This window comes from Pseudorasbora parva, chromosome 12 (genome assembly GCF_024679245.1).
Source record: "Pseudorasbora parva isolate DD20220531a chromosome 12, ASM2467924v1, whole genome shotgun sequence".
Lineage (NCBI taxonomy): Eukaryota > Metazoa > Chordata > Actinopteri > Cypriniformes > Gobionidae > Pseudorasbora > Pseudorasbora parva.
In genome coordinates, this window is record NC_090183.1 from 35,616,716 (window position 1) to 35,638,337 (window position 21,622).

The following is a 21,622-nucleotide window of genomic DNA, read 5'->3' on the forward strand; positions in this document are numbered from 1 at the left end:
TCGTGTCAGTCTTTCTTTCTGAGAATAACACACATGAAGTTGCCAACAAATTGCCTTACATTTTTAATTAAAGCTAGACATTTCATAATCACACTTTTTAGTTGAGTGTGTGTATACTTGATGCCAGAAAAGCCACTTAACTAGCCAACACATAATCAATAAATGCCTCCCCCAATTTGAAACTGACCTTCTATACTCTTATAAAAAGAACATGCAAGATAGAAATACAGTTAAAATAGATTTAAATCACACACAAAAATTTGCTTCTAAAAAAATTCTCTTTCCTTCTCTCACACACAAACACTCCACTAATTAGTGAAGAAACCATTGACAGTGTTGATTACTATTCACTGTGGCTCTTATACACACCCAGACACAGACACTTTTCCTTGGTAATGAGGGGAGATAGATGGCTGGGCATCCTTTGAAGGACAATAGTAAAAAGGTCAAAGGGATGTTGGCAGACAACAACACCAACACCCTCTGAAATTATGATGACTCTGACAGAAACATGGTTAGTAAGGAGAAAGTTTCAATGTTTGTCAATCTACACAGACATTGCAAGTCTCTACAGCTCAAATTTATTGTGTAAGCAAGGCCTCACGATCACAGTTTAAGATATCATTTGAAAAATCACAGAAGGGCAAAATATTCGGTAACACTTTAGTATGGGGAACACATATTCACTACTAACTACGACTTTTGCCTCAATAAACTCCTAATTTATTGCTTATTAATAGTTAGAAAGGTAGATTTTGTAGCATTAAGGGATGTTGAATAAGGTCATGCAGAATAAGGCATTAATATGTGCTTTATAAGTACTAATAAACAGCCAATATCCTAGTAATATGCATGCTAATAAGCAACTAGTTAATAGTTAATAACTGAACCTTAAAATAAGGTGTTACCAAATATTCTGTCAAACATATAGCCTCTACATAGACATAAACATGAAAATGTATCCATATAGATAGATAGATAGATAGATAGATAGATAGATAGATAGATAGATAGATAGATAGATAGATAGATAGATAGATAGATAGATAGATAGATAGATAGATAGATAGATAGATAGATAGATAGATAGATAGATAGATAGATAGATAGATAGATCGATCGATCGATCGATCGATCGATCGATAGATAGACAGGATTTTATAAATACCAAGGGAAATAAAAAATATATATAATTGTATGTGCATTTTAAGGTGTTTAAAAGCATGGCTGTTTGCAGTGGCATTAATAATGTTAAGCAGATACAGATTCTTAAACATAAGAATCAGTTAAATGTTGCAATGACTGAACCACACTACAAAATGCAGAAAGTTTATGCTTAATGTCGACAAAAATAATTTAATATGCCAATCAGGAATGGCTTTAAATGAAAAATGTTTCAATAATTATTTTGCATTTACGTTCAATCAAACGCCAATGCAATCCTTCTAATGTCTGGAGGCATATGAACAATGTGTTATGAGCATCAAAGGTTAGTTTAAGCAACTTGTTTCTTTCCTAATTATTAATCAATGTTTTTGGACTAATCAGTTCAATTAATGCTGCAATTGCTCATAAAGACAGTCACTTGTCGCCACCTACTGGCTTAATGATGCAAATTGCATTAACACGGACAAGCAAAGTGATAAACACAGTGAAAAGTCCCAGTGCTCATGATGATACTGGTGAAATACACATTATTACGACTGTAATTAGCAAGAACCTATTTCTTTGTTAATTCGTACATAATAATGTTAGTCTCATCCTGGGCACAGTATGCAACACCTGCTTTTAATCTCTCATCGCCATTCCCTCTCTCTTTCTTCTTCCCACAGTTTACTTTTATTAACCTGTTTCTCTTCCCTTCCCAAAGCTAGGCTTTAATTGATAGGCTACAATTTTTGCGCACTGATTATTTCTGTCGGTCGTTTAAACTTCTGTCATAGAACAGCTGTCTAATTTAACTACATCTTATTTCTTATATTTCATATATTTCATATATATATATATATATATATATATATATATATATATATATATATATATATATATATATATATATATATATATATATATATATATATATATATATATATATATATATAATATTAGACAATTATTTCACAACCTTCATATACAGTTTGAAAAAAATACTTGGCCACAAGACAAGTCCACTTTACCGAGCAACTATAGACAACAGCGACACCTATTGGATACTTTTAGGTATTGCTGTTTGCTATGAAGACTGGACTTGAACTTGAAAAGTTCGAGATGGTCAAGTGCATCTAGTTCAACAATATCGTGAGTTATAGCATTTACGGGATGTTGAAAGACACATTTAGTTCCTGCTAATTATCAATTACCATTCAAAATTATTTAACATTTGCTGGCGAGTGCCCTACTGAGCATTCAAAAATCCAGTGATTTGCCTTTACATTTTCATTGCTTGAGAGAATTTTGAGGCTACTTTAAACTAGTGCTAGAGGACTATCAAGGTTACTATTGACACTGAGGACTAAAACATTGTGCAAAGCTCAATATGGAGATGTGATTTCATGATATGGGGAGGGGGTTGGGATGCCGTGAACTAAGTCACTGGCCCCCCTTTGTCCGCCATTTTGGCTCAAGTATTCTCAACGCTCCAAGAGAAAGGCAAGCATAGAATTTGAGCCAGAATGGGGGTCGTTTCATAGCCATCGACTATTACTTTCGACTTTTCTAGCAAAAAATAAAACAAATGAACGCCAGGGGGCGGTGGGTGGCAAAACTTTCGAGCAGACAAAGATGGCGGTACGGAAGAAAGACGGCGGCCCGAATGTAAAATATTTCGAAGCGTCTGATACCGTCTCGCAGTTCGACAATGTCCGGGTTTGGCTGGGCAAGAATTATAAAAAGGTACCATTCGTTTATTTGTTTCCAGCACGACCAGTCATTGAGTTATTTGTGCAGGAAAGGACAGAGTCGATGCGGCTAGGCAGAAAGGAGAGGGGAGGGCAGGAAAGGAGATGGAGAGAATTCCAGCTGTTTAAAATCCAGTCTGACGCGTCTCAGACAATAGAAGATGCTGCATGCGCGTCTTGAGAAAAGTCTTAAGACGCACAGAATAATCGGCTTCATCTCCAATATCTGATGTCGTTTCTACATCTCTGGATAGACATTAGACGTTATCTAATAGGTTTTTATGAATGGCCTTTCTCTTTTATTTAAGGAAAGGCCAGCTCGTGCAACGGGGCTGCGGTATTGGCAGCGCAACTGCGTGAATCCAGATGTGCAGCCAAACCTCGCGCGCTGTGCAAATAAAAAGCGGCAATGTGATGCAGACGATGAGAAATTCACCCTCGAATGTGAAGAATATTTTTTCTCTCTACAATTAACACGTGGAAATGACTTGATACGATCCAACAATGTGTGGAATTAGACTATTGTGTGTGCAATGCAATCTAATTTCCCGCTAATAAAACACCTCAGTTTCATTCATATATGGGATTAAGAAAGAAATTCCGTAGGCTAGGCTACATATAAAACGTCTCATATAATCTTGTTTAAAGCAATCCTAATTTTAATGCATTCACACAGGAATTAACATTGCATAAATCATTTGTATGAAATTAAGGTTACAATCTAGAAACAATTTTATTCGATATATAAATGGAATTTCTAAATACAAATATGAAACTTATAAAATATGTGCACTGTCATGACAGCGTTTGAGGATGCATTGATGTTTAGCATCCTTTACATGTCATTTAAAAGTACTGATAACTTTTAAATAGTCAAAGGATGCTGATTGTGATGAATGTAGATTATAGATTACAGTTATGTGTGGAGGAAATCTGACAGACCAAGCATGTCCATCTGTTTTAGATCAATGACTTGGTAAAATCTTCAGAAAATGTTTTGTTGTGTAATTTTTGTAATTTATTTTATTTCCTGTATTATATTATCAGCATTAAATTTGAGTAAAGGTTTGAATTAACAGCTTGAATTTGAACCCCGCTGTATAGCCTACATCATACAATATAATGATTGCAATGGTCACAATATAGTTCTGATAAATCGTAATGCCAAATATTGACTGATTAATCTGCCTGGTTGATGTATTGCTCTGGGATTAATTCATTTATATGTTCCTTTTATTATGGTGTCTAGTTCCTAAAACTTAATGTGGTTCTTTCTAGTATATTCAAGCAGAGCCCCCCACCAATAAATCTTTGTCGAGTCTGGTGGTTCAACTGCTTCAGTTTCAGGAGGAAGTGTTTGGCCGACATGTCAGCAACCCTCCCCTCACTAAACTACCGGTACTCACTCAAGCCTTCTTTCATAATATTATTTCATTAAATGCATTAAAGTAATCAGTGCACCATGTACAGTTCTGATGAGGCTCTCTTCTCACCCGTAGATGAAGTGTTTTTTGGATTTCAAATCTGGAGGAGCTCTGTGTCAAATTTTGGCTGCCGCCTACAAATTCAAGAGTGATCAAGGATGGTAATGGTCCTCTCTTAATTGATACTATAATCATGTAAATTAATAATGAGAAGGAAAAATATTTTTTGGTATATATATATATATATATATATATATATATATATATATATATATATATATATATATATATATATATATATATATAATATATATTACCTCTAGCTAATTTAGAAATGTCAGTACTATTATTATAGTAGGAAAACCAATAAAATGTTTTAAAATTGTAAAAAATTACTTCATGACACACAATCCTTAGCAACATTAGGATATTTATATAGGATGTCATGTAAAATATATTCATCATGTGAATGTATCTTTGCCACTAATATGAGTGGCTTAATCAGTTGTTGTATAATTTTCTGACATTTAACCTTATGACACACTCACCAAGAGTGTTGTGATTCGCCTCCCGAGTCCCTTGTGGTGTGAATTGGTCCTTATGCTTCTGAATAGATTCAGCTTGACATTTTTATGTTGCTGCATTTGAACTTTCTATTAGTGTAATAATCATGTGGTGTTAAAGTACTTACCAGTGATGCATAAAGTGCCACTTCAATGATTACGGATCAAAAACCTAAGTAATACTCATTAGCTGTTCACTTTTGTATCCATCAGGAGGAGATTTGACTTCCAGAACCCTTCGAGAATGGACCGCAATGTAGAAATGTTCATGACTATAGAAAAGTCTTTGGTACAGGTGTGTATCAAACAATTTCACACAGAGATGTCAGATTTTACTTACAGTCATCAAATAGTTGGATTTCTTAGTGTGTGCGTTTTCAAGATTAAATATTGAATAATTATTTGTTTTCCCTTTGTAGAATAACTGTTTGTCCCGACCTGTAATTTATCTGAGTTCAGAGATAGAGCCCAAGCTACTAGGAAAACTGAAGGATATCATCAAACGACACCAGGTATTTCCAAGAAGTTATGGCTGGATAATGTATTTTTATTTTAGTATTTTATTTTCATTTTAGTATTTTATTTATTAATTTCAGATTTTTTTATTGCTTTTTATAATATCCAATATGTAGATAAATAAGATACATATTGATATTACATCAGAGAGAGAGAGAGATGCGATTACCTGCGTCTCTGCAGCATCTCTCTACTAGCATAGAAGTTGAATTACTTCAACAGTGACATTACAACTTCCTTGCTGAGTAATAAATTGTACAGATTCAGAAGTGAAATAAATGTATTAATTGAAATTGGAAGCCACCATTGACAAGGAGTTTTTATGTGTGCACAACACAATCTCCGATCTCTTTGTGCAAGTGATGCGTGTGTGTGCACTTCAATGAGAGCAGGGCATTAATCTAGAGCGTGATTAAATTTACTTGGAACTACTTGTACATTAAATAGTTGTATTGCACACCTTCCAGCCAATCAGAATCGAGTATTCTGACAGAGCATGCCATGGTATAAATATATATAGTGCAACCGAAAAGTTTTCACAGCACTTCACTTTTTCCACATTTTATGTTACAGCCTTATTTCAAAATGGATTCAATTCATATTTTTTCCCTCAATTCTACAAACAATACCCCATGATGACAACGTGACAGAAGTCTTTTCAAATTTAAAAAATAAAAAATAAAAAAAATCATGTACATGAGTATTCACAGCCTTTGTTCAATACTTTGTTGAAGCGCCGTTGGCACCAATTACAGCCTCAAGTATTTTTGAGTATGATGCTACAAGCTTGGCACACCTATTTTTGGACAGTTTCTCCCATTCTTCTTTGAGGACCTCTCAAGCTCCATCAGGTTGGATGGGGAGCATCGGTACACAGCCATTTTCAGATCTCTAAAGAGATGTTCAATTGGGTTCAAGTCTGGGCTCTTGCTGGGCCACTCAAGAGCATTTACAGAGTTGTCCCGTAGCCACTCCTTTGTTATCTTATAATTTGTTACATTTATATAGCGCTTTTCTAGGCACTCAAAGCGCTTTACATGGAAGGGGGAATCTCCTCAATCCCGGCTGTGTGCTTAGGGTCGTTGTCCTGTTGGTAGATGAACCTTCACCCCAGTCTGAGTTCCAGAGCCCTCTGGAGCAGGTTTTCATTAATTATGTCTCTGTACATTGCTGCATTCATCTAGTCTCCCAGTTCCTGCCACTGATAAACATCCCTACAACACGATGCTGCCACCACCATACTTCACTGTAGGAATGGTATTGGCCAAATGGCGAGCGGTGCCTGGTTTCCTCCTGCCATTCAGGCCAAAGAGTTCAATCTTTGTTTCATCAGACCATAGAATTTAGTTTATCATGGTCTAAGAGTTCTTCATGTGCCTTTTGGCTTCCGTCTGGCCACTCTACCATACAGTCCTGATTGGTGGGGTGCTGCAGAGATGGATGTTGTTCTGGAAGGTTCTCCTCTCTCCACAGAGAAACGCTGGAGCTCTGTCAGCGTGACCATCAGGTTCTTGGTCACCTCCTTGACTAAGGCCCTTCTTCCCTGATCTCTCATTTTGGCAAGGCGGCCATCTCTAGGAAGGGTCCTGGTGGTTCCAAACTTCTTCCATTTACAGATGATGGAGACCACTGTGCTCATTGGGAACTTCAATGCTGCAGAAATTTTTCGGTACCTTTCCCCAGATCTGTGCGTGTATACAATCTTGCTTTGGAGGTCTAAAGACAATTCTTTGGACTTCTTGGCTTGGTTTGTGCTCTGACCTGATCTGCACTTTTAACTGTGAGACCTAATATAAACAGGTGTGTGCCTTTCCAAATCATGTCCAATCAACTGAACAGGTGGACTCCAATCAAGTTCTAGAATCATCTCAAGGATGATCAGTGGAAACAGGAACATCTAACTCAATTTTAAGTGTCATGGCAAAGGCTGTGAATACTTATGTACATGTAATTTTTCTGTTTTCTTTATTTTTGATCAATTGCTAAGATTTCAAACAAACCCCTTTCACATTGTCATTTTGGAATAAGGCTGTAACATAACAAAATGTGGAAAAAGTGAAGAGCTGTGAATAAATTCCAGATGCACTGTATACCCTGAAATGTATACCCTTTAAAGTTAAGGTATTAAACTAACCTACTGACACAGCTTTATTTAGCTTTATGTCGCTGAAGTTTATATTCGCATAAATTTAATTTAATAAATTTTTTTAAATTGAAATAATTGTAAAATATTTATTATTTTATATATTATATTAAATATTTTATACATCGGTCATATTTGAATACCATATTTCTTTGAAGTCAGTCAGGATCAAAAAATGACTCCATCTTATTAGACATTGTTTGTGTGTGTGTGTTTTTAGGGGTCTGTGACTGAAGATAAGCTTTCTAGCTCTCATGTAGTGGTGCCTATTCCTGCCAGTCTGGAGGACGGTATGTTCTGCTTTTTGTTGTTTATAGTGTAAAAATATATTATTCACATAAATGTGTAGGGTATAACAGGCTAAACACCCCTTTAGGGTAACATGTTCTTTATATTTTCTTCTAAAATAAATTAAAAAGTCTTGTTTTTCAAGGGTTTTAGCCCTATTGTACCCCTCCATTTAATTTTAATTCATTTAAAAAGAAGAATGGTTTTCTGTAGTAATATCATGATTGGTATGTGTGTTTGTTTTTCAGAAGAGTGGGTCCGTCCTGTAATGAAGAGAGACAAACAGATGCTGCTACACTGGGGCTACTGGCCTGATAGGTACACACACACACACACACACACACACACACACACACACACACACACACACACACACACACACACACACACACACACACAAACACACACACACACACACACACACACACACACACACACACACACACACACACACACACACACACACACACACACACACACACACACACACACACACACACACAGAATTCAGGTGTATAGCTGAATGTAGGATTAATGTGCTGTGTTCATGATGCAGTTATGACACATGGATCTCAGCCAGTGAGGTAGAGGCTGCTGTGGAGGATCCGCCCACTGCTGAGAAACCCAGAAAGGTTAGAAACCCCCCCTTACCTCTCTCCATCTGTCTCCGATCCTTTACCTCTCTTTTTCTTTGTCTCTTTTGTCTTGCACATGCTCTCTCTGTCTTTCATGTTTTTATAAAACCATTGATTAGCTGATGGTTATCTAAGAAATCAAGCCTTTTATAACCTGACTACAAGTTCATTTGTTTGTGTCGGTAGGTTCATGCCAAGTGGATTCTGGACCTGGATCAGTTTAACGAGTGGATGAATGAAGAAGACTATGAGGTGGGAGAGGGAGGACCAAGGAGGAAGAGGATTTCAGCGAAGACTCTCACAGATGAAGTGAGCCCTCCAGATGAAAGGAGGGATAAAAAACCCAGCGGTGCCAAAAAGAGGAAACGCTCCCCTTCTCCATCTCCCACCCCTCCACCACAAGAGAGCAAGAAGAAAAACACCAAGAAAGGGTATTTTTTTCACTGAATCTTACACTATTGATTCGCATGAAATGGTGATATTTGTTTCAGAGAATTTATAAAATGTTTTTGTTATTTTTTATTATAATAAATTTCACATTACAAGCCCAAAGTACCAGGGCCGTATCTGCCATAGGAGGAAGTGACACCCCCAATATTCAGATTACTGGCTAGCAAATGAGGATTTCAATGGATTCCCCTAATCTTAAATATGTGCTTACAGCCTTAAAAGGATTTAATATACAGTATTATTGATATTAAAATTTGATTTACATTCCATTTGAATAGGTAACATAGAATATATATATATATATATATATATATATATATATATATATATATATATATATATATATATATATATATATATATATATATATATATATATATATATATATATATATACACTGTGAGGAAAATAAGTATTTGAACACCCTGCTATTTTGCAAGTTCTCCCACTTAGAAATCATGGAGGGGTCTGAAATTGTCATCATAGGTGCATGTCCACTGGGAGAGACACAATCTAACAAATAAAATCAAGAAATCACAATATATGATTTTTTAACTATTTATTTGTATGATACAGCTGCAAATAAGTATTTAAACACCTGTCTATCAGCTAGAATTCTGACCCTCAAAGACCTGTTAGTCTGCTTTAAAATGTCCACCTTCACTCCATTTATTATTCTAAATTAGATGCACTTGTTTGAGGTTGTTAGCTGCATAAAGACACCTGTCCATCCCATACAATCAGTAATAATCCCTGATAAAAGACCAAAGAGCTGTCCAAAGACACTAGAGACAAAATTGTACACCTCCACAAAGCTGGAAAGGGCTACGGGGAAATTGCCAAGCAGCTTGATGAAAAAAGGTCCACTGTTGGAGCAATCATTAGAAAATGGAAGAAGCTAAACATGATTTTCAATCTACCGTCGGACTGGGGCTCCATGCAAGATTCACCTAATGGGGTCTCAATGATCCGAAGAAATGTTAGAAATCAGCCCAGAACTACATGTGAGGAGCTGGTCAATGACCTGAAAAGAGCTGGGACCACCATTTGCAGGGTTACTGTTGGTAATACACTAAGACGTCATGGTTTGAAATCATGCATGGCATGGAAGGTTCCCCTGCTTAAACCAGCAGATGTCCAGGCCCGTCTTAAGTTTGCCAATGACCATTTGGATGATCCAGAGGAGTCATGGGAGAAAGTCATGTGGTCAGATAAGACCAAAATAGAACTTTTTGGTCATAATTCCACTAAATGTATTTGGAGGAAGAAGAATGATGAGTACCATCCCAAGAACACCATCCCTACTTTGAAGCATGTAGCATCATGCTTTGGGGGTGTTTTTCTGCACACGGGACAGGGCGACTGCCCTGTATTAAGGAGAGGATGACCAGGGCCATGTATTGTGAGATTTTGTGGAACAACCTCCTTCCCTCAGTTATAGTATTGAAGATGGGTCGAGGCTGGGTCTTACAGCATGACAATGACCCGAAGCACACAGCCAGGATAACCAAGGAGAGGCTCTGTAAGAAGCAAATCAAGGTTCTGCCGTGGCCTAGCCAGTCTCCAGACCTCCAGACCTCCAGACCAGTCTCCAGAATCTTTAGAGGAAGCTCAAACTCTTTGTTTCTCAGCGACAGGTCAGAAACCTGACTGATCTAGAGAAGATCTGTGTGGAGGAGTGGGCCAAAATCCCTCCTGCAGTGTGCAAATCTGGTCAAAAACTACAGGAAACATTTGACCTCTGTAATTGCAAACAAAGGCTACTGTACCAAATATTAACATTGATTATCTCAGGTGTTTAAATACTTATTTGCAGCCATATCATACAAATAAATAGTTTAAAAATCATACATTGTGATTTCTGGATTTTTTTAATTTAGATTATGTCTTTCAAAGCTGACATGCACCTACGATGACAATTTTAGACCCCTCCATGATTTCTATGTGTTTATTTATTTTAAATAAAGGTTTTTTTGTGCTATTTATTATTTATTTATTTATTGGGGGGGGGGGGGGGTGCACAGAATACACCAAAATAATGTAATTAAGATATGGCTTATTATTTCTTGAAATCATTGGATGATTTGGAAATGTAAAGATGACTCTCTTTGTCTTTCTCAGGCCCACTACACCCTACACTAAGTCCAAAAGAGGACAGCGAGAGGAAGAACAGGAAGACCTGACTAAAGAATTAGATGAACCCTCACCTGTGCCTGCAGTGGAGGAAGCTACACTACCTAAAACAGGTAAATTGACACACAACTTTTTACCTAACAATTTAGTCTATGTTGTGTATAATCTGGATATTTGTGTGTGTGTAGTGACTAAGAAGGACTCAGATTCTACTCCAGTGAAAGGAGGCACTATGACTGACCTGGGTATGTCTCTACAGTAGTTGCTGTCTCTTACAAACCTGCCACTCAGTCTAACCAAAAAGTGAAGTGTGTCTTTTCTGTGCCATTAATGGCACCAAGTCGAATTGCAAAAATATAATCAACAAACAGGGATGTCAACCTATGAATGTCTCTTTAAAGCTGTCTTCGCACATTGAGCTGGGATAGGAGCAAGCATTTTAATGACACAAGAAAAACACACTTCAGCTTTCTGTGCTAATTGATTTTTTTGTACCATCAAGTAAAAGTGTATGTGTAAAATTAATTTAAAAAAAATGTTCTTCTGCTATCACACCTAGATGAGCAAGAGGATGAATCAATGGAGACTGTAGGAAAGGTATAGCAGCAATTATATGAACCACATTTCACAGTTTTTATCCTCACAAGTTCAGTTTCACATACCTGTGTGTGTGTGTGTGTGTATATATATATATATATATATATATATATATATATATATATATATATATATATATATATATATATATATATATATATATATATATATATATATATATATATATATATATATATATATATATATATATATATATATATATATATATATATATATATACATATATATATATATATATATATATATATATATATATATATATATATATATATATACATATATATATATATATATATATATATATATATATATATATATATATATATACACACAGTTTTTTCATTTAATGGAAATATTTTGTATGTAATTCTTAAATAATAGATAAATAAATAATACAGGTGTTAATTATAATAGATTTTTTAATATAAATTATATAAAATATCAGCAATTTGAGGGGAAGACATTAAATTGAAAATTATCAATTTCTTAGCATTTCAAGTTATATTAACTCTATAAGTTTGTAAAACACAATTAATTGGTAACCTTTCATTTGAATTCATTTAAACTAATCAAAATCTTAACATTTTGCTAATTTCCAGATTTAAATTAGACTAGATTATCAATATGGTATCATTTAGCAGCATTCATGGTTAGCTTCATGTTTGTGTGTTTCTAGGAGGAAGAAGAAGGTTCCCCGAGTGTGAAAGGAGAACCAGTGAAGGGATCGGATCTTCATGAGGATAATGTCACTGAACAGACCCATCATATCATTATCCCTAGCTATGCTGCTTGGTTTGATTATAACAGGTACCGCGACTACACACAACTTTGAATATTCTTATCAAGAATTGCTCGTTTAGATAGGAAGCAATTGGCAATTCTGTTTTCTCATTATATAAAATTCAAGTGTCACAACAAAGTCAGAATGTAACTGTGTCTGTTTCTGTCTCTTTTAGTGTCCATGCTATAGAGCGCAGAGCACTGCCTGAGTTTTTCAATGGGAAGAACAAGTCAAAGACTCCTGAAATGTAAGAACATCTGTTGGTGAACATATACACAAAAATTGAGTTGAACATAATTCTATCTTTTGACCTTCCTTAAAGTGCCCCTATTATGGTATTTTAAACATTCCTAATTTTGTTTCTGGAGGTCTCCTACAACAGGTTTACATTCATCCAAGCTCAAAAAATACTTTCATTTTCTTATAATATACATTGCACTTCTTTTCTCACAGTATCTGAAATGGCTCGATAATAGTGATGTGTCGTTCATAAACAATTTGTTCATTTTGAAAGAATCTTTAATATGACTCGAGAACGACAGGTTTTCTCAGAAAGCTATTCGTTCATTTTGTGTTGACCGCACATGTGAAACATCCCATATGTTCTGTACAGGAAATTGATTAGTTATTTTTTCGAGTCCGGGTTTGAGTCATTCGTTCACCAAGTCCCAGCCCCATAGACAAGGATATGCAGTTTGTACCGGACACAGAAATGATTAGATTCTTTCTTTTAGGAGACAATAACTTTTTTTGTTGTGCACTTTGATCTTTAAAACGTATCAGAGCTTTTACATTCACAAATAGCTATATTACATACTACATGAAAGGTATATAAAAAGTATAATAGGAGCATTTTAATTATCTCTGTCCACCACCTTTCATCTTCACACTTTGCTGTGTTACAGTTATCTGGCGTACCGTAACTTCATGATAGACACCTACAGACTGAACCCACAGGAGTATTTGACCTCCACAGCTTGCCGTAGAAACCTGGCTGGAGATGTTTGTGCCATTATGAGGTCTGGGAAAAAATTACACCTCTAAAATTCCTTTGTTTATATTTTATAGGCATGGTTTATATTATATATGCAAGGCTTGATGAATTTTGACTGTGAGTGTGTGCGTGTGTAAACAGAGTCCATGCGTTTCTGGAACAGTGGGGCTTGATTAACTATCAGGTGGATTCAGAGAGTCGACCCACTCCCATGGGGCCTCCACCCACCTCACACTTTCACGTACTGGCAGATACTCCATCAAGTCTGGTACCACTACAGCCTAAAGCATCCCAGGTAAAATTAAACATACATGTATTCTTGCTAGAGGTGTCATCCACACACAAGTTGGAATTTTGATTATTTCTTAGACTTATTTTTGTTTTCTTTCTTTTCTGTGTCAGCCCTTAAAAACACTTTCCATGTAAATGGTTGTCTATATTCACTTGATTGGTTATCTAAGCTCTTTTCTTCTCTTCATTCTCTCTAGACTTCATCTTCTCAACAGATGCTGTCATTCCCTGATAAAGTGAAGGACAAACCTGCCGACTTACAGAACTTTGGGTTGAGGACAGATGTGTACAGTAAGAAGAGCGGCCCAGTTAAAGTAAGAGCCGCCCATTAAATATCACACATCGTGCAGAGAGAATGTGTGAGGTTGTGATCACTGCGTAAAAAGATTAAGGACTTTCTTTTGTCGTTGCACAGAATAAAAATGCTGCCAGTGCCACTAGGGAATGGACGGACCAGGAGACATTGCTACTGCTGGAGGTACTTTATATACACTTAAAAAACCTGAGGACACTTAACCTCCATTTAATTGTTCAAAAATACAGTAAATACAGAAATATTGTGAAATATTATTAAAATTTCAGATAAGTGTTTTCTGTGTTAATATATTTTAACATGTCATTTTTTCCCTTTGATGGCTAATCTGAATTGTCAACATCATTACTCCAGTCTTCAGTGTCACAAGATCCTTCAGAAATCATTCTAATATGCTCATTTGGAGCTCAAGAAACATTTATTATTATTATCAATGCTGAAAGAAGTTGTGCTGCTAAATATTTTTGTGTAAACCATGATTATTTGATAAATAGAAAAGGTTTCAATTAAAATAATTTGAAATAGATTTTTTCTGTCTTTACCGTCAATTTTAATGCATGTAATGCAAATCTCACGGACCCTAAATTTGTGCAGTGTTGACTTGACTTCCGCTCTTTTACACACTCATGATTCCTGCTTGTTCTTAGGGTCTAGAGATGTATAAAGATGACTGGAATAAAGTATCGGAGCACGTGGGCAGTCGTACACAGGATGAGTGCATTCTCCACTTCCTGCGTCTACCGATTGAAGACCCCTACCTGGAGGATAGCTCTTCCTCCCTGGGCCCGCTGGCCTATCAGCCGATTCCATTTAGTCAAGCAGGAAACCCTGTCATGAGCACTGTGGCGTTCCTGGCCTCTGTGGTTGACCCTCGAGTGGCTTCAGCTGCAGCTAAGTCTGCTCTTGGTGAGGAGTTACACTATTAAAGTGATTGAACAAAGGGAACAAATATGAAAACCATTATATATTTACCCTCAAAATGACTGTAACTGCATACAACAAACGTGAATAGAAACTGAATTCAAGCAAGTCTTGCATTTTGTATTCTCTTTCTCAGAGGAGTTTTCTCGAATGAAGGAGGAGGTACCAGCTGCGTTGGTGGAGGCCCATGTGCGTCGAGTGGAGGAAGCGGCCAGATCAAGTGGAAGGCAAGACCCTCTCTATGGCCTGGAGGGCAGCGGCATCGCAGGAACCGGTCTTGAAGATTCTGACAAACCTGGTAAATGAACAAACACATTTTCACTTATTTTAAAGTAAATGGAGAGAGAAATAAACTGTGTATGTTTATTTTTTAGCTGAGGATGGAAATGAGGAGAATAAAAGCAACGATGGTCAGTCCAGTCAAGATAAGAGGGATAATAAGGTGTGTACAGACAAAATATGTACAGTGGACTCCAAACATCTAAGACTGCATTGAAAATTTGGGATTAAAAGCAATACTTATATGAATTTTCAGCATCATTACTCATAATATGCTGATTTGCTGGTCAAGAAATATTTTTTGTTATTATCATTAATGTTGAAAACAGCTATGCTGCTTAATTTTTTGTGTGGACACAGCATTTATTTGAAAGATAAATCCTTTGTAAAATTGTAAATATCGTGTCACTTTTGATCAACTTACTGCATCCTTGTTGATAAAAGTATTAATTTCTCTGACCCCAAACTTAAATAGTACTGTGTGTTTAAAAACAAAAACAAAGAATATATCTGGATTAAAATGTATATTGTCTTGATATTTTCTTAATATTAACAATATTCATTTTAGGAGAGCAAAGAGGGACCCAGTGAGGAGGAAGAAAAACAAGGAGAGAACGGCAAGAAAGAGGAAGAGAGAGTGAGTGAAGTGGAGACTGAGAGAGAGACAGAGAAAACAGACTCAGAAATGGGTATGTTTATAGCAATAAAATATATGTGTAAGATAAAAGTCCCGTAGAAAAAAAAAGGACTTAAAAGAAGACAAATTAAAATATGCAGATCTGCAGTGTGATACAGATACACTTATGCATTATTAGAGACAGAGGTGAAGTTGCTTACCTAAACTCTTTTGGATCCCTGCAGCCGATGGCGAGAAGGAGAAAGAACGGAAGGAGGGACCAGAAGAGGGTCAGAGGGATGGAGAAAGTGAAGGAGAGAAGAAAGCAAAGGTGGAGAGAGAAGTTGGAGAGGGAAACCTGGCCACTGCTGCTGCTTCGGCGCTTGCTGCTGCTGCCGTGAAAGCTAAGGTGCGTAAAGAGTTGACATAGTGAGAAAACAAACTGATTTCCTCCAAATGAAACACTGAAGGCTGTTTTCTTTGATTTCTTTCCTTTCAGCACTTGGCTGCAGTGGAGGAGAGGAAGATCAAGTCTCTGGTGGCTCTGCTGGTGGAGACCCAGATGAAGAAACTGGAGATCAAACTCAGACACTTTGAAGAGTTGGAGACCATCATGGACCGAGAAAGAGAGGCGGTAAGGCTACATGGGTAGTGTAGTTTTGGTTTAATAATGAAGCATATTTATTTTCAGTGGTTTGTCAAGTTTATTAAATTATAGCAAAAGTTTTGTAGATGTTTTGCCTAAAAGAACAACTCAGTCATTTTTACAAAACATTCTTAAAACAAGTATTAGAACATTTTAGTAGCTATTATAACTTAATAATTGTTAATTACATTTATTAAAAAAAATTCTGTTAGGTGACCCTGTCATTTTACTTAAAGTCTTTATGTATAATGCATTATACATGTATTCATAATGTACATTATATATTTTCATAAATAATTGTAACCAAAGTTACAATTCATTATAATATTTGCAGACTCCTTTTAGAATGAAATAAACAGAAAAAAAAATTATCTGAAAAAAAAGTTATATACATTTTTTTATGAAATGTGTGTCTTTGTTTAATGATGATTTTGCTGCCAAAAATAAGAAAAAAATATTTGTCTGCATTGTGGAGCAAAAAATTCTGAAATGTTTAGACTGATCTTACAAAAAAAATCTGCTTCTCTTGCATCGTATGCACAGCTGAAAGTTTTTTTGTTTTTTTTGTTTTTTAATTATTTAAAAAACAAGCAAGCAAGCAAGCCCAGCCCAGATGAGAAAAAGTAACTTTCCATAAAAAGTAACTTACACAACACTTTTAGGGAGTAACGCAATACTGTAATGCATTACTTTTAAAAGTAACTTTCCCCAGTACTGGTCTTTATTCACGGAAATTCTTCATATTTTTAGGAAAACTGTTCCTTGAATTAGAAATGAATATGCATATATGTATATTATGTTTCTAGTTGGAGTATCAGAGGCAGCAGCTTCTTGCTGATCGTCAGTCATTTCATATGGAGCAGTTGAAGTATGCAGAAATGAGAGCCCGGCAGCAACACTTCCAGCAGATCCAACACCAGCAGCATAGCAACCAGCCTGGCAATCAGTCTGGCAGTACTCCATCTGTACCCCACCAACCTGTCACTAATGTCTCTGTCCCGCCCCCAACACCAAGCCCTGCCCCCGTGACCGCCTCTAATGCCCACAATGAAGCTCCTCCACCTGCCTCTCACAGTTCTCCCCCGACCAACGCACAGGCTGGAGCAGCGCACGGTAATGATATAGAAACCTACACATGTACACACGCTATGAAGTTGATATATTGTTTATATATATATATATATACATACAGTACCTGTCCAGTAAGGGTGTACATACACCACCGTTCAAATGTCAGGGGTTGATAAGATTTTTAAAAAAAAGCATAATGCTCTCCAGGGTTGCATTTATTTGAACAAAAATACAATAAAAACAGTAATATTGTGTAATATATTACGATTTAAAATAACTGTTTTCTATTAAATATATTTTACAATTCATATTATTCCTGTGATGGCAATGCTGAATTTTCAGCATCATTACTCCAGCCTTCAGTGTCACATGATCCTTCAGAAATCACTCTAATATGATGATTTGCTCTTCATAAAACATTTGTTATTTTTATCGATGCTGATAACAGTTGTGCTGCTTAATATTTCATGAAAACGGTGATACTTTTAGGCATTTAGACTTTTTCAAACTTGTCCTAGACGGTCTGATTTTCATCATAATTGGCTCACTTCGTATTCAAACCACGCTGACAAAAATGTATCAAAAGCTTCTTGATAAACTAAATCATTCTTAAATAACATGAACTAATTAAGCAAAGAGAACATCAAAATGGATATATATCTCCACAATGGTTTAGAGAGTATTTTGATCAAACTTGGTACGTCATCACAAGCATGAGTTCAGGAGATATGATTTTTTTTTGCATATAACATATGAATGATTTGGTCAAAAAGCATAAAAAACCGTATCATCAAAATCATGCAGCATATGAGTCGAATGATACCTACTTTTCCCATATCGGCCATTTTTAATTTTGACATAAAATGCTATATTTTGCAAGCGCATTAGCGTATATTTTTATGAAACTCAGTATATGTCATCTGCGCCATCCCCGGGGGTACTCAAAAAGTTTTTAATTACTATTTTAATGAAACGAGTCTTTATAGATTCCATGAGTGATACTGAGATACTAATTATGTCATATTCGGTCAAACTTGTCAAACTCTTCCTAGACTGTCCTTCAAACAATGCTGGTGAAAAATTATTACAAGCCTTTTTTTGTCCCTCACCAAACTTTTCTTGCATGACGCATCAACAAATTTGATGGCATGGTGCCAAGGTAATTCCGAGGCTGTAACTCTGCAACAATTTTTTTTGTTGCATTTTGACACCAAACTTTGTATGTGTAATTGTCACCTCACACATACCACACCATTATAATTTGATTACAGTGCCACTATTGGTCTATAATAAACACTATAAGCAATGCAATCATATTACTAGTCATTGTATTAATCATTTTTCAGGCAGTTTGCATAAAATAATGAAGGTCCCAGCAATGCTTGCATAACTCGTTGTGCTTAGCCCATGATAATTGCAGCTTGCAGCTGTTTATAATTATATTTATACTAATATAATTGTTATATAATCTAATAGATTATTTTGTTTTTCTGTTTTCCTCCAGATTCCAGTACTCCATTACCAGGGGATTCTCTCTATCCAAACGCCCCTGTGCCTCCACCACAGTAAAAGAGAGGGTGATTCAAGAGAAGAATATGAAGGAGATGAGATAGAAAGCAAAAGATATAGAGATAAAGGGAGCGATATCTTCTTTTTTGTCACTTTCATCATTTTTGGGAGAAAATGATATAAATGAATTTTTGCCAGCATCTTGAACATGACATGATTCAAAATAAATAGCTAAAGCTAAACACAGATAACCTTGAAAAAGACTGACAAAACCCCCCAGAAAAAAGACCTTTGTTTGGACTTTTGGAAAGGTCTTAAACCCAGACCCCTGTTTTAACACCCAACAAAAGCACTCCTGACCCTGACAGCCTGCATCCAAGGACCAGACACAAGGCTAATTATTTCCTTGTCTGTCCTCCATTTTGAGTAACATCACTTAACTGTGAGTCGAACTACAGGATTCTGCACTCCAGAAGCATCTCAATGTACATTAGGTACTCACATGGAAACAAAAAACAAAAGAAAACCAAGAACAAATTGCACTTTCAGAATGTTTCCCGAATCGTACTTTTTGGAGGGATGAAGCATAAAGTCAAAATTAGTCCTGACTTGATGTTTTCTTTCATCAGTGTTCTTTTTATCACTTTGTATTTGTTTAATAGAAGCACTCGATTTGGAGTAAGTCCGAAGAGAAACTTGACTTTGTAATCGTTACTTTGTATGTGTGTGTGTGAATGTCGGTTTTACTTTTGGGACAATGTGAAAGCTTCAGTGGTTTGGCCTGTTTTTTTTTAATGTACAATTTTTTTTTTAGCATGAGAAAAAAAGAGACGACAAATTAGTATTAAATCTGTTTACTTTGTATGAAGCATCTCTGACAACGTACTGTAAACCTGGAAGTCATGTCATCAATAATTGATGTTTGCATGTTATTTTTTTGGGGTATGTGTGCACGTCATCTGCCACAAAATATCATAAGTTACTCTACCTTTCTAACAGGTGAAAGTAGCCCTGTTTCATTTACATCTCATTGCCATGCTTATGAGAATACTTTGGGAGTGTATGATAAATCGACAATGAAGAAATAATGGGAAATGCAGCAGGGAATCACATTAGTTGTGTGTTGTATTTTTTAAAAATACAAATGGAGTTTAATTAATCATTTTAGGGAGATCAAATCACACATTTAAATATCCAGTGTTCATGCCAGAACCAATATTTCGGTTCAGAATGTGTTATATATGTGTGTGTGTGTGTGTGTGTGTGTATGGGTGTTTTACTATCAGGCCAAACCCACAGAAAGTATTTACGACATGAAGGAAAACCGTTTTGTTTTGTTACAAATTAGTGGCAACTACCTGATAAGTAGAGACAAGGGATTTTAAAGTTACGTTTGCAGCTGTGGTCTGTGTATCTCATATCTTCATATTGTAACCGTCCTATTTTTGTATTTTTATATGTTTCTTTACACTATTATGAATGAGGTTATCATATTATACATGTCTGTAATGTTTCCTTCTCTTTATGATTGTGGATGTTGTCGTATTATTGACATGTTCATGTGAAACTGTCGGTTGTTTTATACGATGAATCTGGACTGTGTGTTTGTGTGCGTGTGTGTGTGTGCGCGTGCATGCACTCTATTATTTGCCACACATCTTTTTGTATGTATGTTTTTTTTTATTCTACATTTTGCCATGTTTCCAGACTACAATGTGGACATCAAGTCTGCCAAATCAAAATATTACAAACAAACATACACACTCCCGCTGCGATCATACCTGCAGTTTACATCCTCACACATGTATGTGAATGCACACGTGTGCAGTAGTCCAACATGCAGTATTACTAACAGAACAGATTCACATCGACCTCACAGTTTTGCACGTCTCAACCAGTGTTGAATATCTCATTTGATCAATTTGCTCAGCTCTTTGGTCTTTGTCTTTTACATTTTTAGTGGTATAAGTAGCTGTCAGGTTTTTTTTAACGTTTTTTTTTTTGTTTATACTTTTTTTTAATGGTGAAAGGTACCCATTGGTAACCATTGAGATGTGTGTGAATGTTTGGCAATGTCTGTTTTGTCCTATGAGGAGATGTAGCTGGAGCCGTCTAGCACCTGACTAAGAATGGATTAATTTTGGTTTCATACTGAACGGTTGTGCACAATAAAAGGCATCATCAGTGATAAGAGCTGTGTGAAGTGTACTCAGTATATAAAAACATCTTATTGATTAGAAAGATAGTTGAACAAATTTAAGTTATTAAAGCTGTGCAAAAAGAAACTCTCAAGTCTATCCTGAATGTGCTAGTTTTGAAAAAAAAATGGCAGAAAAGTAACTTGCATTACTTATTTGAAGAAGTAAAAGTAATGCATTCCTTTAAAAAAAAAAAAAGGAATCTGGTAACAGTTCATAGCTGAACTGTTCAGTTTAATTGTTTAAATTCTATGAGAAAAGAGAAGTCCATGCCACAACTATAACTATAACACAGGGGAACAATATCATTTAGATTTTTTTTCAGCGTTTGAATAC

The 21,622-nt window shown here is 35.9% G+C and overlaps 1 protein-coding gene across 1 annotated transcript; it reads left to right on the forward strand.

Moving 5' to 3' along the window:
- The first annotated feature begins 2,764 nt into the window (after positions 1-2,764).
- Positions 2,765-21,291, forward strand: smarcc2 (SWI/SNF related, matrix associated, actin dependent regulator of chromatin, subfamily c, member 2). The gene is made up of 26 exons (XM_067460045.1): positions 2,765-2,892; positions 4,176-4,295; positions 4,397-4,482; positions 5,098-5,179; positions 5,304-5,396; positions 7,764-7,833; positions 8,080-8,149; positions 8,388-8,463; positions 8,653-8,897; positions 11,038-11,162; positions 11,238-11,294; positions 11,609-11,646; positions 12,344-12,474; positions 12,624-12,695; positions 13,354-13,467; positions 13,584-13,737; positions 13,931-14,047; positions 14,149-14,211; positions 14,694-14,952; positions 15,104-15,265; positions 15,342-15,409; positions 15,815-15,935; positions 16,108-16,271; positions 16,362-16,496; positions 17,315-17,621; positions 19,084-21,291. The coding sequence occupies exons 1-26, from the start codon at positions 2,782-2,784 to the stop codon at positions 19,146-19,148; spliced, it is 3,105 nt and encodes a 1,034-aa protein (XP_067316146.1). The 5' UTR covers positions 2,765-2,781; the 3' UTR covers positions 19,149-21,291.
- The last annotated feature ends 331 nt before the right edge of the window (positions 21,292-21,622 follow it).

What these genes read in the sequence shown, in the direction of transcription:
- smarcc2 (XM_067460045.1), top strand. Translation starts at nt 2,782, where the DNA reads ATGGCGGTACGGAAGAAAGACGGCGGCCCGAATGTAAAATATTTCGAA. An exon ending in TTCAAGAGTGATCAAGGATG is followed by an intron (nt 4,483 to 5,097) that starts GTAATGGTCCTC and finishes TGTATCCATCAG; the next exon opens with GAGGAGATTTGACTTCCAGA. An exon ending in GAAAACAGACTCAGAAATGG is followed by an intron (nt 15,936 to 16,107) that starts GTATGTTTATAG and finishes GGATCCCTGCAG; the next exon opens with CCGATGGCGAGAAGGAGAAA.